The following is a 17,592-nucleotide window of genomic DNA, read 5'->3' on the forward strand; positions in this document are numbered from 1 at the left end:
CATCTACTTACATGGACAAACTCTGATGAGATGTCACCTCATCAACTTCTTGGACCAGCAACAGAAGCCAGTAACTTTAAGACAGTGGTTTTAAGTGCCAAAACTGCTCTCACATTCCAGGGTCCCTGAATATCTGAAACATTTTTGGAAAGCCAAGTCCCAAGCTTTCCTGCTGTTCCCCATTCTGTGTACTGTTTGATCAAATCTATCATATTTTGCTTAAGAGTAAACCATGCACAATACAAAACACTGACACAAATTATAGGCAAAATAAATATTTTATTGGTTTAATATACAGTTTTTTAAAGAAATCAGCCCTTGTGTGTCTTCCTAACACAATTTAAAATTTTATAAACTTTTTCATATAATATTGTAATATTTGAAACTATTTTTGATTAAAGACCTTGACATACTGTGAAGAGTTTTAGTAGATGGAAAAGGCAAAGGAGTAAAGAGAGTTCACGCACAGCCAAAAGGAATATTACATATCCACTGAATGTCTATTTGACCACATAAAAACTCCAATGACTTCCAATTTTCTCCATTGGAACACTCAGATATTCACCAGGCTGACTGAAAATACACTCTGTGAGGGATGGAGAAGGAAAAGAGATTTTTTCCATTTTCCCCATAATATAAGCAAGGTCATTCGTGCATTCCAAGTTGCAAATCCTAATTGCTTTCAGAAGATAGCATTTTTATTGCATTTTGGTTAATATGAAGCAGAACTTCCTTCTCTTGGTATGACTGCAAGTAGTCAACACCAAAAAAAACAACAACACCCCAGTGCTTAAATAAGGCACTTTCCTATAAAGGGATGAGCAAACAGCAAGGAAGCAAATAAAATTAGTTAAAAGTTGTCTTCTACACAAAGATAAGGCTTTCAGTGTCAGAACTTTAAGTAGTTTTAAGAGTAACCTCATGTCATTCTACCACTTTGCTAATAGTAACCACCTCAAGAATTAACAGCAATTTGTGTAACAGGGTTGTTTCCTTCTTTTGAAGTGGCACTAAGTAACAGCAGTGGAAACCATTATTGGTTATTTCAAGCTCTTAAAGTGGATCAGTTATTGCACAATAAATACCTCATAGAGGTCAGTGTTTTGGGAGGGGTTGTTGTGGGTTTTTTCTATTTTTTTTAAAAAAAGCTAGGCTGAATGTGTACATGTTATTTATAAATTGGTTATGTGTGGAAATCTTCAAGTTTCATGATGCATCATTAGACAAAGAAATTAGCTACATAAAAATTTACAACAGGGACATACAAATAAATACAAAACCTTTCAGAGTGACACAATTTTGCTGATGCTTTAAGGAAAGTAATGTTAAAGTGTCTAAGTCCTTACAGATGAACTCAAGGAAAGGTCCACATCGGAGAACCCAGCGCCAAACACAGTAGCCCATCTCAGCAGCTTTAACACTTCCTGAAGCAAAACCAACTTGGCACTTCCACCACTGGGTGCTGCCCAGAGCAGAATCCCACAGCACTTCCAACTACATCCAACCTTAGGAAAAAAAAAAGGAAGATGAAGACCTAAGTGAGATTTTTGGAAGTCTGTTTGTTATGTTTAAGTATGTATTTTGAAACTATTAACATCTAAGGCAGGCAAACTGCAGAAATCCTCTTGCATGATGCATTCACATAAAGTCATCATAGAGCACACTGAAACTAAAACTCAAGGACCACTCTAAGAAAGCTGACAGTAGAATGGGCCAAACTACAAACCAGCTGACTTTCTAAATCTATCCAGGATTATCAGTATTCTCTGTATTCAATGAACTTCAAATTTGATAACTTACATTTCAAGGAGAAAATGCAAACAAAGCAAGGTCTAAGTTAGCAATGATATTTAACACAATTAAAATAAAAATAAAACTTGGTTCTTGCAGATCCCCAAAGATTACCTGTAGTACCAGTTTCATGGCTGTGTATCTTGTTTTGCAGTTGCAGATCTGCTTTGGGGCGATACAGCTGCTAACAATCCACTTACTATTTCTCTTCTTATTTCACCAACAATAGATTCCTTGATCTGAAAGGGAGTAGCCAAAGTTTAAAGGTCAGTAATTTATATAAACAATGGATAAAACCAAATGATATTGCAGATATGTTTGACACTACCAACATGCACCACTAAAATTCAACTTTCAAAACTGTGATGGGAAAAATCATTAGAAGGATGAAAAAATAACTTTAAGTCATTTTGAAGTTCTTGCAAATTATATAAATGAAAACCAAACTAGTTCTATATTTCCAGATGGCAAATATATTTATGTTTTACCTGGTTTTATGCTAAGAAAAGAATACATTTCAACTATGCAAAGTTCTGAAGAAAAACATTTTAGGATATATAGATCAAAAGCATCCCAAATGCACTATTTTTTGACAAGCTGTTATTCTCTTGAAAAGGAAGGATTGATCTCTCTCACAAATGGATTACACAGTAGAACAGGTCCAAGTCCATGAACATGAGGTGTTGCTTTCAAATAATTGAAAAGGAGACAAATAATAATTGCATACTTTCAGCAGGAAAGACAAAGAATTTCAGCAGTTGCTCACATCATCAATGGGCCACAGGGGTTTAATCTATGCCAGTGAAGGCTATTTTTCACAGGATTGTGACAAAGCATTTACTCATTAAGTTTTATATAGAACACACCTAAGAGTTTCCAGTAGCAGGCATGTGAATGTGGCTGAGGCTACAACAAAAAAGAGCAGAGCACTGACTGCTACAGTAAAGAAAACAAAGGAGAAAAGGAGGCAAAACACAGTTCTACAAGAGCATATTAAAAAAGAGCAGGGAATGACAAAGAAAAACAGTGTAGGCTTCTTGCAATTACAAGAAATCTTTGGCACCAACTTATTTTTTTGGATGGTCTTCAGGAGGGACAACACAGTTCCAAGGACAGAAGAGGACAGCAAATGTGAGAAGAAGCAGGGGGGTAAGAGCCAGAGTCTGGCCTAAGGTCACACAGAAGCACTCAGCATCCCAGTTAAGCAATACATTTTTCTTTTTCATGTTACTCTCCCCTTTTCCTGGTGCGTCAAAAGGATTAAGCAACAACGTCAGAAGGGTGGCAGCAGCATTAGCAGCAGGTTATTTATCCCTTGTTCTCTTTGGCAGGCAATTCAATCCCTAAACCATTAATGTGGCAAAGTTCCTCATTTCATTACTACTTTGCATCAAGCAGAAATTCAGACTGCCTTGACTACGATATTGTTGGGAAATGGGTTCCAGTTGGGTTGTTCGCTGATTAACAGACAAAAGAAAAGCCACTGTGCAATAGACCCTGTTTCACCAACAGCTGAAAGCCCAGAGGATGTCTATGCTGATGCACACACTGATGTACAAAGCTTTAGAACCACTGTCAGCACAGTAAGGGCTTTGGAATTTACAAATGTAGGCACAGGGAAACGCGCACACAGCACCCCAACTGTCCAGTAGGCATAAGAGAGCCCCCAGTGCTCTCTCTGCCTTTCTTCTTCAGAATCTCATGGGGTGGGTCTGAGTATGCTACAGAACAGTCATTTTGTACCCTTCTCTCAACAGACAGACAAAAATAAACCTCACTTTCCAAAAAAAGCTCATAAAAGCTTCCCAAATTAGCAAGTAAATGATCTAGTACGACAGACAGTCTTGTAAAAAAGTAGAGACTGGAAGCAAAGCAGCTCCTGTTCTATTCTCAGCTCTTCCAACAGCTTCTGGCTTGACCTTGATTATTTGAGCCCTCTGCTTCTCACCTTCCTGTCTGGACGACAACAAGGCCACCCTCCACTGCCTCTTTTCACAGGCTCTGCTTCCTCCCCCTCCAGACTCAGCAAGGTCACTCCAGTGTGGTGAGCCAGCACCGGCTCCTGCAGTGACTCAGTACCGCGCGTGTGTCGTGACCAATGGCCAATATTTGCCTTTTTCATCATAAATTAGTTAGGGCAAGGTGCACCTTCTATTTGCTCTGCAGAGGGCACAGCCCCCTGCCAAGGCTTCCTCTGTACAGAAGACAGAAAAGCAGTCAATGAATGCTCCATCAATTACTTTTTAGCAAGGGAATGAAAAATTGATCATTTGAAAAATGAGAAAACCACTCATTTATGCTACATTTACTACACTGATACAACACCAACACAATATTGCATTGAAAACACAGTATCACTCCCATTTTAACAACAGTAAACCAATGACCTCTCCTCCTAGAAAAGAATTACCATTACTGCAGTATTATGCTGCTGCTAAAGAACTGATTGAGAGTGAAGTGCACCACGTATGGCAAATCTGGAGATAGGTGTTCTTCACCAAACAACAAGAAATGGGAACAAGGCTTTTCACAGTGCTTATACTTCTGATCTTGAAGTAAAGAATTGCTTCCTACTCTGTTTTCTTCCCATGACACTTCTTCATGGCAGCAGCTGGTGAGATTTTATGCTCAAGATAATAAGATGAGGAATCCCAACACCTGCACACATCAACAACCTACAGACATTTTGAGGGATGTTGAGCTAACATGGATTTGAATGGAAAATGGAAAAGGGATGATTCTCTGCCAGATCATCTCTGTCCCATTAAGACTCATTACAGCCTCTTAAAGCAGATGATGACAGGAAAATCTTACATATCCTTAAAGTGTAGCTTCATTAAGTGTAATTTATAATGAAGAACTGTTAGCAAAATCAGAATTTCCACTGCTTATATGCAGAAAGATCTTTAAACTAGCACATCTCTTAACTGGAGAAGAGCAGAATGAGAGGGCCTGGTGGCCCTCCTAGTGACCCTGTGACTTACACAAGTCAAGCAGTAAGTACTTCATGTGATAATCCTGTGGAGGCCAGGCTGCATTTCATCATTTGCTATTTTAACGCTTCATGTTGCTGAATGTTTTTCCGAGGGAGTTAGTCCATTAATGCCAAAAGTTAACACCGTGGGTTTTTTTCACAGAACAAATAGTTACAGGTCAAAGTTCACATGCATTACAGCCCACCCAGGCATATCACACCCACTGCCTGGCTTCTCCCTCCCCTAAACACAAGGTCAGCTGCAGAGAATGGGAGGAATGAACAAGGGTTTAATATTTCTGAGTGCATACATCAAGAATGCATCCTACCAGATTTCTTTCTTTTGACAATGAAACTGGAATTCCTTTGCTAACAACAGGGCTATTTAAGCAAGGCATCATTTCAGTTTATGCTCTGTTTTAACTCTTAGGAAATAATAAAGATTTTCCTGATATGTGTTTAATAGCATGCTCTGGCTCTGCAAAATCCACCAAGTGCTGTGAGTCAATGCATCTCCACTCTGACCTGCAAAACTCCTCATGCGGAGAATCTTGAGTTGATCCAGAACCCACTACCAATGAAGTTAAACTGAGGGACAATCTTTCTGTGTGCTCAAATATTCACAAAGTGAGTCAAGCTCTGTTGTTTGCTGACTACTCATCTTTGAATAGTAGCCTCTCAGTTCAATGTGGATTCTTTCAGCATTACAATGTCCTCAGTGCCACACAACCCAAATAACAATCTCTGTGCAAAGAGTACACAACTTTATTTGCTGTCAACTAATGAAGCTAAAGAGGAACTTTCACAGAGGCTAACCTCAGAAAAAAATATTGACTGAAATAATCCTGTCCTTTGACTTCAGCTCACTGTTTTTTTGTCTAAGTTGCTTTTGCAGTATTTTTGAATTACAGCTCTCCTTCCTATCTCAGTTTCTCCTTTAGCAACCTTCCACCATGATACCACTGACATGTGGATTTTTACAGACAGCCTGGATACACAGACCATCTTGGTTTCGTTGCAGAATCAGAAGCACAGTGCAAGGTGTGCTAAATATCTCATGTACCACTCTTCTGATGAGTGGCATGCATCTCATCCATTTCACAGACAAAGATAAGGTAAAGCTGCTTCCAATTATCCACAGCTTCAACACACACAGACCTGGAAAGTACCATGGCATTACAGCCTGGTCTGTTGTACATTTTTAAGCATGGCATCTTACCTAGTCCTCAGTGGTCTATGGCAGAGCCATACAAAAGCTTCAAGAGACAAGCTAAAGGCTAAGTGGACCTTCTCTTGTGAAGAAGAGGGAATAAAATCTACAAGTTCTCGATTCCCATTTCTGTATTCAGAGCAAAGTTTGCTCCACTTTTTCACAGGCACTTCATTTCAGAACAAGTAGTTTCTTTGGCTTCCTTTCTCCATTTATACTGCTTGCCAGAGAGCTTTTCTGTCATGCCACTAACAAAACACATAGTTTTAGCTGTGTTTCTTAACTTGGCCCACAGGAAAAATAACCAAGCACTCCTCACTTTCATTGATTGCCAATAAAACTAGTCCAGTACAATTGGTCCAAAATCACTCAAACTCTGAAATAACTTCCCACCTGCCTTCAGCTTGTTTTATTTACATTCCTATAGTCCTTAGTGGTTGGGGTAGAGGGACTAGAAAGTAGGCTTAGCATTTACTACAGCGTTGTTTCAGAAACATTATTTCACCACTCAATGAACTCCAGTTTGGCATTTTAACAAGCAAACATGACAGAAATTTTCACTTGGGAATCAAAAATACTACTGCTTAACCAAGTAGTAGAGACAGCAAATTCTTTCCCAGCCATACTTAGCTATTAATTTACATGCCAACCACTATCACTGAAAAAAAGTCCACTGCTTTGCACATAAACAGAGCTGAGGCTCCAACACCTAGTGACATGTTCTGAGCTTTCAGACACAGCACAGGAACAGGATGGAGCCTTGGCTGGAGAGGGAAGAGAAAACCTTGATGGATAGGAGTTACAACCAGCCTTGCCTTTAGGTTTCAGGAAACTCAGTTCAAACATCCCAGATCTCAGCCCCTCCTTCCTCACCTCCCGTATGACTTGCTGTAGCTCCTCCTGCTCCACTGCTTTGTGGATTTCATCAGCTGAAGGCATGAGAGGGATTTTTTCAAGTTTGTGCTCCACCTCTGGCTTGGAGTCTGCAAGCTCCTCAGAGCTTTCCACTGGCTGTCCAGCGCCTGCTCTCAGGGGGGGAGTTGGTGTTAAGGCAACAGAGGCTCGGTACAACTTCTTGCTTTGACTCCTGGCTCTTCTACCTGTGTGACCAGAGCACACTGAAGAGGAATCCGAGTTTCCATGGGAGAATACCGACTCTGCACCCTCTGCTGGGAGAGTTTCCAGTCCAAGCTCTCCCAGTCCTAAACCCAGTTCAGACTTCAGAAATGACTGCTCTCGAATAAGCTCAGAGACCTAAGGATTCAGAAAAGAAACAGTCCTGAATAAGCAAACAAAAAAGTCACATAACTGTGTTTTCTTGCTATTTATGTAATCGCTTACTCATTCCCTCCATGTAACAAATACAGCTATAGAATAAATATATCCTTTGCCTTTATTACTGCAACAAAGAGAATCATGAAAAGGAATGTGCCTTTTTTAAAGCCAACATAAATAAAAATTGTGGCTCTTCCCCAAGCCACCGACTTTTGCAACACGTATACATCTTGCCAGAGCCATTGACAGGCACACACGTAAGGGCTTGATTTTCATTTGTTTGCTCTTCCCTCTCTTTTTGAACTACTTATTTTCAGTAGCAGAAAATGTGCAGAAATATAAAAAAATAATGTTCCCTACAAAATTAATGAGGTAGTACCACCATTTGTATCAACTAGATGAAAAAATATCTTGCGTCTACATATTCCTCTTAAAAGCTAACAAGACTCTACAGGCACTTCGACCTACAGCTAAATCTGCTTAAGGAAAATTGCATCAACAAAGCTATTTAAGGGAGTTAAAGTATTTCTAGAATTATGTGTCAATTTAATCTCCTGCAACCTATTTTAAAGTAAAGTCTTCCTGGTTCTTTTCATCTGAAAAACACAGAGTAAACACTTACTGGTTCAATGACGTTCAGTGGAGAAGGACATGACAGATTATCAGCACTTCTGCTTCCATACATACCCTGAAAAATTAAGTTAAGTTAATGCACTTAGGAATTTCTTAGAGCTCTCAGAAGCTAGTATATAAACATGCTGTATGTCAGAAAACTTTCTGTAAAACCAGAAAGTTGGAAACCGGAAGTGGAACTGGTTGGAGAAAGTTAATTTCAGTCATTTTTAAAGCTGGCCCTCTTCTATAAAAGGATTTACAAATAAAAAGTTATTTATACGGTTCAAAGAATGCAAGTTTGGCTTGAGATCACAGTAATACCATATTTTCCTGTTCTTGGGTTTCAGTGTTTTTCCCCATGACAAAATACTGAAGAGGAAGATGTGGCCTGTGCTGCTTCTACAGAAGATGACTGGCTAAGAAAGAGAAATGAAACCCAGGAAGAGCATATGACACTTTTTGTCTCTGCTTTTGTGTGGCTGATGGCAGAACTGCAGCACAAAAAGAGAGGAACAGTCCTTCGCTGAGAGGAAAAGAAGAGAAAGTATATTGCCATGCCACCAATAAACACAGACAAAGCCTCTTCTCCCCCTTCTTGCACTTTTGGGGACCGTTTGTGGGAGCAGAGCTTCGCCCACTGTTTGTCAGGCAGCCATGTCTTCATCTGAAGGAGCGACAAAAGGCAACAGAGGAAAAAACTCATGACAATGGGATTTTCCCCTTTTTTTTGTTTTGTTTTTTTGCGTGTGTGGGGTTGGTTTTTTTTTGGTATGGGGTTTTTTTGTTGTTGTTGTTTTTGTTTTGGTTTTTTGCTTTTGTTTTTGTTCCCAAGGATTGGCAGAGCTAGAGAGAAATCACAGTCTGTTTCTTGGGAGAGAAACACTGTGAATGTCTCATCTCTCTGCCCTCATCTCTCAAGAAAATCAGTGTAGAACTCCAGAAAGCCCATCACCATGCTCCAAGGATTTTAGACATAAGCCCTAGCTACCAAAACTGTGAAAATTCAGGGTCATGAAGAGGAAAAAGAAAGCACTAACAGAAGAGGTCTGTCTTTCTCAGCGCTAAAACCCCCCAAGGTATGTATTGATATGTATGAACACCAAGAAAGTCACACAATTTTTCCCCAAGGTGAAACAGTGACTGAAAATGAGAAAATATGACCCCTGATACACATGGCATCATTAGATTCCATCCCATTCTAAGAGTTATAACAGTTATGAGTTATTATTTGTCCCTGCTCACTGCAGGTTGGACTAGATGATCTTTAAAGGTCTCTTCCAACCCAAACTATTCTACACTTCTCTAATGAACATTATTTTGAGAAAAAAACATGATGCTGTTGCAAAACTAATATTTACTATGTGTGCCTGAGGTCTGTAAGGTGAAGACATGTGCAGACTTCTGAGCTGGTCCTCCAAGGCAAGCAGACGTTCTTCCAGCTGCATCTCCAACTCCTGCAGCTCCATGCGGACAGACTTCCTCAGGCTCTGCAGCTGGTCAGCTTCGAATCTACAGCAAGGCCATCAGAGAAAGAACAAAAGCAGTCACTGCACCCAGCTGCAAAGAGGTGACCGAGCAGGACAGTGCCACAAGTAAAGGACTTCATACAAGGGAATTCAAAGCAGGACACAGCAATGTCAGCTGAATGCCTACGTGGCACAGAAGTCTTTTTCCGTTTATAGAAAAGATGTATCAGTCCACAGAAAAAACAAAACCACATTGTGTACCACAGAACAATCTCCAAAACTTTTAGCTTTAAATGCAGAAGAAATCAGTATTTCTACATATATCTAATCAAATTAAATTTAAGGCTGATAAGAACAAGCACCACAGAGTAATGCAGTAATCACATGTTACTTCTCCTGTGTGGTTATAGCTTCCCCAGCACTCAGAGCTACATTTTGGCCAGGAAGCCGCAGTCTAAGGCAGCCAACTGATTTCAAATGTGTTTACTTTTAAAGTGATAGGCCAAGAGCTGATTCAACTAAACTAAATATATAATCAGTTTCAAAAATTGTTCCAGATCTGCTGCTACTACAACTCCTGGCGAGCACAACCACTCAGAGCCAGAATATGAATGCCATCTGTAGCTCACTGAGTAGCCACTGAAGGGTGGAAAAGCATCTGAATGCTACAGTTTTCATTCTTTATTTACATCTATGAAGATGGGAGTGATCTAAAATCAAATCTTTAAGATTTCTTTCCCCTGCAATATCCTATGTTCAAGTATCCTATGATAACAACCCTTAATATCTGCAGCTGTAGAATCACTTTGGAGAAAGGATGCAGAAAAAATAACTAGTGAGAAATAGGGATTGGAAGAGACAAAGAGTAAAAAAATCTAGAATGAAGATGCATAAAGAAAAGAGTAAATGAGATTTTGGCAAAAAAATTCATCTCCATCCCTGTTCAAATTGAAATGAATAGATTTCTTGCTGATCTCAAGAGCAGTAACACATTTTCTGATATGCCAGGGTATTTTCTCTTTGTTTTTTAATAAGGTAATTTTACCTTTCCTCCTCTGTCATGTGCTGATAAACTGTGGTCTGTTGACGCAACATAGTCAATTCCAAATCCATCATTTGGGTTCTGAATAAATTTAGATTTCTCCTCACCACTTGTAGCTCCTGGAAAGTATTCTGGGGAAATAAAAATTTAATCATGAATTACATGGGAAAATGAATTAAAGTAAGTTTGGATCCTGTAGCCACATTTGCCCAGATGAGCCCTTTGAGTTAACAGCACCTCAGCAACTTCAGCACATGATGGAAGCTGCATGTTGTGCCATCACAATGACTCAAGAAAACAACATTTTCAGCTGTATCATACAAGCAAACACATGGAAGTGTATTTAGATTAATTCCTTTCTAACATTATTTGTGGGAAGTTCTCTCTTGAGAACAAAGACAAGCAACTGCCCAAAGTGAGCACAATCTGTGACACATTTAGGATGTTTCCTTGTATTTTATTTTGACTGAGTACCACTCCATAAACAGGGTGACTTACCTCGTAGAGAGGTAGAATGGATGATTTCTGAGTAGTGTAACCAGTGGCAGCTGAAAAATCCTGTCCCCTCATCACTGGGTACTAGGGGCAAGAAACAAACAATTTGAAATGGGAAAGGCACCCTCTGGAACACACAGACACTCCAAAAGCAGACCTAAAACACAAACTTTCTGGCATTGAGATTTCTGCAATCCATGGAAATACTGTGTTGCAAAGAGGCAACCTTACAAAATGTCAGGACCACTTCTTAACTGACACATGTGCAACAATTTATGCTTGAAAACTCAGTAGTCTCAATTGTCTCAGCTAATGATAAAAACAACAATTCCAAAACTGTAACTGAGCAAATTAAACTGTGCCCCATTTTGAAATCATGGTTGTAGTCAAATATGTCATGGGATTTTCTTCAGTTCTTAGTTTGGGGAATTTCTGTTCATTTTGGTTTTTAATCTCACTATGTTGCCTTCATCCAAAGACCCCAGCTTGCTAATGATCTCTCACGAAAACAAGATTGAAGAATTTCTATTTGCATGTTGCAGCAACATATGGAGCAAAAAGATAAAATCCAGAGGTTTGTTACATGTAGAGACACAGCACAACAAAGAACAGTGGAAACAGCAAAAATGTTTACCTTCTCAAACATGAAAGACAGCTTGTCCAATATAATTTTGAAAGAATTCAAAGGACTACTGACATGTCATGGAAAATCTGAAGCATGTTCATTCATATAGAGAAGCTTTGCTCCAACATGATCACATCAAAGGGGATGGGTTTATCTTTCCTCTGTCAGCTTTCTCTGTTCCCTGTTCTATCAGCAACTTATCTAGTCCTCCTTATTTCCTCTTAAAATCACAATCATATGTTTTAACATCTCAACTTTTTCTTTAGCCATTGAGTAAGCTATGTGTCAAACTCAATCTCTACTGTAGGAAACCAATCTCTGCTGCGAGAAGAACCAAGCCCCCAAAATGAAACTAATTTAGACAAAATATGCTTGAAAAAGAACAAGTGGGCTAAACATTATTATCCCCTCCAATGTCCTTTTCTCTTTTTTTGGTTTTTTTTTTTTTTTTTTAGATTTCTTTTTCAGCAGGTTCAGTTAGCATGGTTTGTGTGGTAGAAGTACTGAGCACACTGTAACCTTACACAGATCAAGGCTGCAAGTGGTACACATGAGAGAATTGAAAGAATTGAATTCTCCAGAGAAGGTTAAGTTCTGCAAACACTTTCTCCCAGGAACACCATGAACACCACCTTGAGCAATGGTTGACTTAATACACAGGTATGTGTATCACAGCTTCCTGCTGCAGAGCTGGTCACCAAATCTTGCTCTGAAAAGCAAGGCCAGCTGATAGAACCAAAGGAAGACTGGACTCACCTCTAACTTCTGACAAGTGGCAAAGTCAATAAAATAAGAGGGCCACAAAAGAGGCCACTACAGCCTCCCACCTGCAATATGGTGCAGGCAGGTGCATGTTTGCTCTTGGGTAAAATGCACGGAAATTTTAGGTCTACAACTGCACAGTATTCACATATTCATACATAAACAAGTAGAGTCTGTAACTACCTTGCCCACACAGCCTCCTGCAGGAGCTTGCAAGATCCTAAGTTGGATCACTACTTAAGAAAACAGCAGAACCAGGATGGCAGCTGGCAATCAGGAGAGGAGGAGCAGAAGGTGTGGCAGAAATTGGTAAAATTTACGTGCTCGCATTCTCAAGCTTTTCTTCTCTGAGTGATGAGATGGATAAAATTTCACATGCTCTGACAAAATCAATTCTTAATAAAAGACTGATGGTATCAAGAACATGTTGGCTAGCACCAGAGTTGCAAGTGGAAAAGATTGGCATGAAACAGTACAGAAACACACGGAGATCAATCACTGACATCATTATTGAAGTTTTGCGACTATAAGGAAAAACATGCACTTTTAACAGCTGGATGAGAAGTATGTCAAAGAGAAGAGAAATCAAAGGATTGACCAGACTATTCTGTGATTCTATAAATATGCATTTTTAAATCTAAATCTAATGATTCTCATCTTAAAATAAAATAATAGCTGATAAAGAGTATGCTGTTCCTCCCTCCCATCCAAGAATATCCATAAAAACTAAAAAATAAAAAATACTAGAAAAAAACCACTCTGAATCAACTGGAACAAGAAAATATTGAATGCAAAAAAGTGGAGCATTGAAAAGATGATTACAGAATCACAGAACATATTGATTGGAAGGGACCCACAAGGGTCTTCAAAGTCCAACTCCTGGCCCTGCACAGGACAGCTGCAAGAGTGATCCCATGTGCCTGAGAGCATTGCCCAAATGCTTCCTGAACTCCACCAGGCTTGGTGCTGTGACTTCTGTGGGGAGTCTGTTCCAGTGACCAACCACTCTCTGGGTGGAAAACTTTTTTCTAATATCTAACCTAAAACTCCCATCTTTGAACACTTCAAATTTGCCTGTTTAAACAAAAGCTCCGAAAACAGTAGCAAATCAGACTTGGACAAAATATCATTTTTTTCCTGATCCGCTGAACTACACAAAGGAATACTCAGGTTATCACCTTGGTTTGGTAAGGATAAAATAAGGAGCCCCTTTGTCCAGGGGCAAAGCCAGGCTTCCTCTTACCTGTGAGAGGTTCTGCAGAGAGTTTCTGATGTCATGGAGGACCCTGCGGAGCTGCATCTCCACAGTGGAGGGTGGGTTCATGGCAGGAGGACGATGAGGAACTCCATGCCTTGGAAAGAAGGGGCAGCTGAAGGGGGAAAGCATGGCACTGAAGGAAGAGCCAGAGATGCTTGGGATGCTGTGGGTGCTGAGCGTCCTCATGTGCTCGCACAGCGGCCGGTCCTGCCACTCCGTGGGGAGGGAATGGAGGGAGCACGTGGAGCGGGACATGGCTGCTGGCATGTGCAGGGGGCAGCTCTGTACCCTGGTGGGACTGAGATCCTCAGACAGCCTGCTGGGCCCTGCCTGGGGCACCTCTTTCTTGGAGGATGAAGGCGCAATAAACAGTGTGGATTTGCACACAGGATGGCCGGAGGCTGCCTCCTCCTCACTTCTGTCATTCTCAGATGATGCTTCCTTGTCTTCCTCCACCTGTGTGTACTTGTAGGTGAAGGAAGGAGGACTGCAGAGAGTCTCTTTTCCTGGAGATAACTGAACATTCACAGAGGACACCACTTTCACTGGATTCAGCAATGCAGTTGGGAGAGACTGAGACCGCCTTAGAGGATAGCCCGATTCAGCAAACCAGAGTCTCTGCTTCCTCAGAAGATCTTTTGACTTAAGCAGAGTGCACCTGGCCTTGGAGTCAGGTGAGTTGATGATCCTCATCTCAGCTCTTTGCAAGGCAACCTGAACTCTGTCCACAGATGATGTGGAGGAACCATCACCTTCCAGAGACTGCATCGACTTGAGGATATGGTGTGTGTGATACTGAGGAAACTCAAACACGCTGCCTTCCTCCAGCAGGTCTGATTCTTTGTGCTCACTGGAAATGTCTTCCTCTTTGGAGCTGACCTCTCCTTGGACTGTCTCTGATATATGAGATGACTTGCTTTCTTGTCCTTGATTTTGTTCAGTTTTACAGTCACTAATTTTTCTGTCTTCACTCCTTCTGCTATCAGAAGATTTTCGTCTCTCTACTTGAGAGATAATATCCTCTTCATCATCATCATAATCCTCCTCCTCATCATCTTCCTCCTCCTCCTCCTCAAACTTATCAAAACAGGGCAGTTCCTTGGCTATCGGTGTCTTCTGTTCCTCACTGTGCGATGTCACAGTTGTTTCACTGTCACAGCTGTCAGCACTGCTTCCCATGCCCTGCAAAGACTCCTGAACCTAGGAAAGATATGAGACAGCAAAGGAGTGAATGTACTGGACACTCAACTACTGCCTTCTCAAGAGTCAGGCCAAGAGTCCAAGAACACCTTCACAGGGCATTGGGGTGGGGAGCAGAAAGAATAATGCACTTAGTGTGCAAGAGAAATGATGAAGGAGAACAAAGAAACTGTAGTATCAGATACATTGGGAGTACAATGAAGCATGGCACCAAAAGGAGGTTTTTATTTTTCTAAAGAGAAAATTCTCCACACATTCCTTTGATTTGACAATAAATTCAATAATGTAAGAAGAATAGAAGTGGCAAAAGAGTAAGAGCAAGAAGAATATAATACTAGTCTTTTAGGTGGTGATGACAAACAGCTGGGTCATGGAACAAAGCATTTCCCATTTATAAAGGTTTACAACAGTGAAATGAAGGGTAGCATTAGGAAATGTATACAGAGAAGCGAGGAGAACTACAGACTGTAGTGAAACTGTGTTACAGGACAACACCAAGAATGGGAAAGCCAGTCTGCCCATAAACTAAGCCTGTTTAAATAAAGAATCCTTGAAGACTGAGAATATCACATCAGGATGTTAATCTCAGTTGGAGACCACATCTGGTACTATTAGCCCATCCCTCCTTTCTCCTGAATCTTCTTCCCCTATTTATTTCATTCTAAATAACAATTTAAACCAGAGTACATAGACGAGGGAGTTGCTAATTTAATGAGTAACAAATGGCAGGAAAAACATTTAGGAGAAAGGAAAAAAGAAGAGAGCTATTCATTGTAAAGCACATTCTTGAAGCTGGGCTGACTGACTGCTGTATTTACAAGTGCACAAGACATTTCCCTAAGAGTATGTGGTATAAAGTACACTCTTGGAAATTTACCATAGTTGATGCATGAACTAGAAATTTTCCTGTCTCTACTTTCTGCAGTTCTTGCTGCCATTAGGATATTAATTATTAGTTCCTTCTAAAGAGATTATGTTTTTCAGGCAATAGTTCCTTCTCCAACCATCTAGAAGATTTCAGCCATGAATGTCATCTTCACAAGTACATATCTAACATTGCACTCACTGGCACAGCCACAAATTATTGTGAAAGAATGTGCACATTCAGATGGTTTTCAAGTTAAAGGTACTAAATGAGCAAAAGATTATAATGTTTAGGTGAAATCATATGGGCTACATGTGTGTCTATCTGTGTCCTAATCCTCCATCACATTGTTCAATTATGAGTAAAGCATAAGAACTTGGATGGAGAATTCTGGCTTTGCTGACACAAAACGCCTCTGCAGAATACCCTATCTCAATATCAAAATCTCCCTCAATTAAGGAAGTCAGAGATGAAAGGCAATATGGGTTAAATTTTGAGTTCTCTCCTGAGTTTCAGAGGAAGGCTATGGGTGCTAGAGTCAATAATTTAACAGTAGATGGCACTAAATTACCATACTTTTAAGAAACAATATATACTCCTCTGTATCCCCTTCATTTTTTCACAGGCTCTCTTCACCAGCTGCCAAGTTCTCATTTCCCCTAGCTGCATCATTCACCCATATTTTCTGAATTCAGCTCAGCACTTGGTCAGAATTAAGGATTGAAGGGGGTAGAGGAGAGCCTAGCAACTCCATGGCACAAACCTCATGCAGCCTCAAAATACCTTTTCAAAACAGCAGAACAGAAAACAGAAATCTCTTCCCTTTAGTGCCAACACAGATAAACTCCAGCAATATTCCAGTGAAAGGGTGCTTAGCTGCAACATACTTTTAGTGGGCTCTTAATCAGGTTGTAACCAACATAAAAATCAGGCGTGACCAACTCTCCTCTGAGTCACCTTCTAACATGCCTGTCAACTTCAGTGCACTCACAGGTCTGTAGAGAGCTGAACAAGTATGTCAGATGATCATGCTCTTTGCAGGAACTCAGGATCATTTTTCCCTTTACTCATTATTACTCCTTTTCTTGCTCTTGAAAAGCACTAAGCTGATGTTTAAGGGAGACAAAGACCAACACTATCATGGCTTTTATTTTGGCACTCAGTTGAAGAACTACTAAATCGGAAAACCCAGAATTCCAGTACCAAAATGAAAAAGCAACATTGATGGGTGAAGAGGGTAAAAAACTCTTCCTAGTAACTGCCAAACAGCTTTTAAAGTGCTTGGTGTACCACAAGGGAGAAACACATGGTAGCATAAGAAACAAGTCAGCAGATAGAAGCTATAGAGATGAAGATACCCAGAATCCGATTTATTCCTTTGGGCTGTGGTCTAGGTCTCAGGAATAGCTGGCCTTGAGAGCAGGATCCAGCCCAAGGCCTTTCACTGGCTGACTGACAGGCCAATCAAATCATGGCTATTATGGTGTGAATGTTTTAGGAGAACCAGGAGAACAGCTCTCCAAAATATCAGATACAATGCAGTCAAGCATGTGTATTGAGCACACACCTAAAGACCAGGCTGGAACAAAAGTTTTTCCTAAGACATGAGGTCTCTCTGGTCAGCATCACAGCAATTTCTGGGACTAAGATCAAAGAAACCAGAACAAGAAAGAGCATGGAAGGTCAAAATCAACTAAAATTAGTCTATCTTCATAGTAAAGCTAGTGTGAAATTGTTTTCGCTTTCTGTCAGTTGGTAATTAAAAAAAAAAGAAAAAAAAAAGAAAAAATGCAGGGGGCAGGGGGGAGAAGTACGTGGGCAGTGGGAAGGCAAAAATGATAAAAACATGAAACAATCACCAGATTAGCTTTAATCCTTCAAGACCTTAATCTTGACCCACTACTGAGAGAAATCAACAGTGAGAAAAGATACACCAGTAACAGCAAACAGAACATACTGAATTTAGACCTTATTCCAGCCCCAAGTATATGCAGATTAACCTACTAAAAAGGCT

The 17,592-nt window shown here is 40.3% G+C and overlaps 1 protein-coding gene across 3 annotated transcripts in view; it reads right to left on the reverse strand.

The window, feature by feature from the left end:
- Nucleotides 1-259: 259 nt before the first annotated feature.
- ITPRID2 (ITPR interacting domain containing 2) overlaps nt 260-17,592 on the reverse strand; it is a 40,240-nt gene continuing 22,907 nt past the window's right edge. For all 3 annotated transcript variants that reach the window (XM_005484121.4, XM_026791615.2, XM_026791616.2), the window contains 8 exons: nt 13,499-14,713; nt 10,872-10,952; nt 10,377-10,504; nt 9,224-9,374; nt 7,873-7,938; nt 6,849-7,229; nt 1,906-2,030; nt 260-1,505 (listed from right to left, as the gene is read on the reverse strand). In XM_005484121.4, the coding sequence (XP_005484178.2) occupies nt 1,920-2,030; nt 6,849-7,229; nt 7,873-7,938; nt 9,224-9,374; nt 10,377-10,504; nt 10,872-10,952; nt 13,499-14,713 (2,133 nt within the window). In that variant the 3' untranslated portion in view covers nt 260-1,505; nt 1,906-1,919. The remainder of the gene's footprint in view (nt 1,506-1,905; nt 2,031-6,848; nt 7,230-7,872; nt 7,939-9,223; nt 9,375-10,376; nt 10,505-10,871; nt 10,953-13,498; nt 14,714-17,592) is intronic.

The sequence above is a fragment of the Zonotrichia albicollis genome, chromosome 10 (assembly GCF_047830755.1).
Source record: "Zonotrichia albicollis isolate bZonAlb1 chromosome 10, bZonAlb1.hap1, whole genome shotgun sequence".
NCBI lineage: Eukaryota > Metazoa > Chordata > Aves > Passeriformes > Passerellidae > Zonotrichia > Zonotrichia albicollis.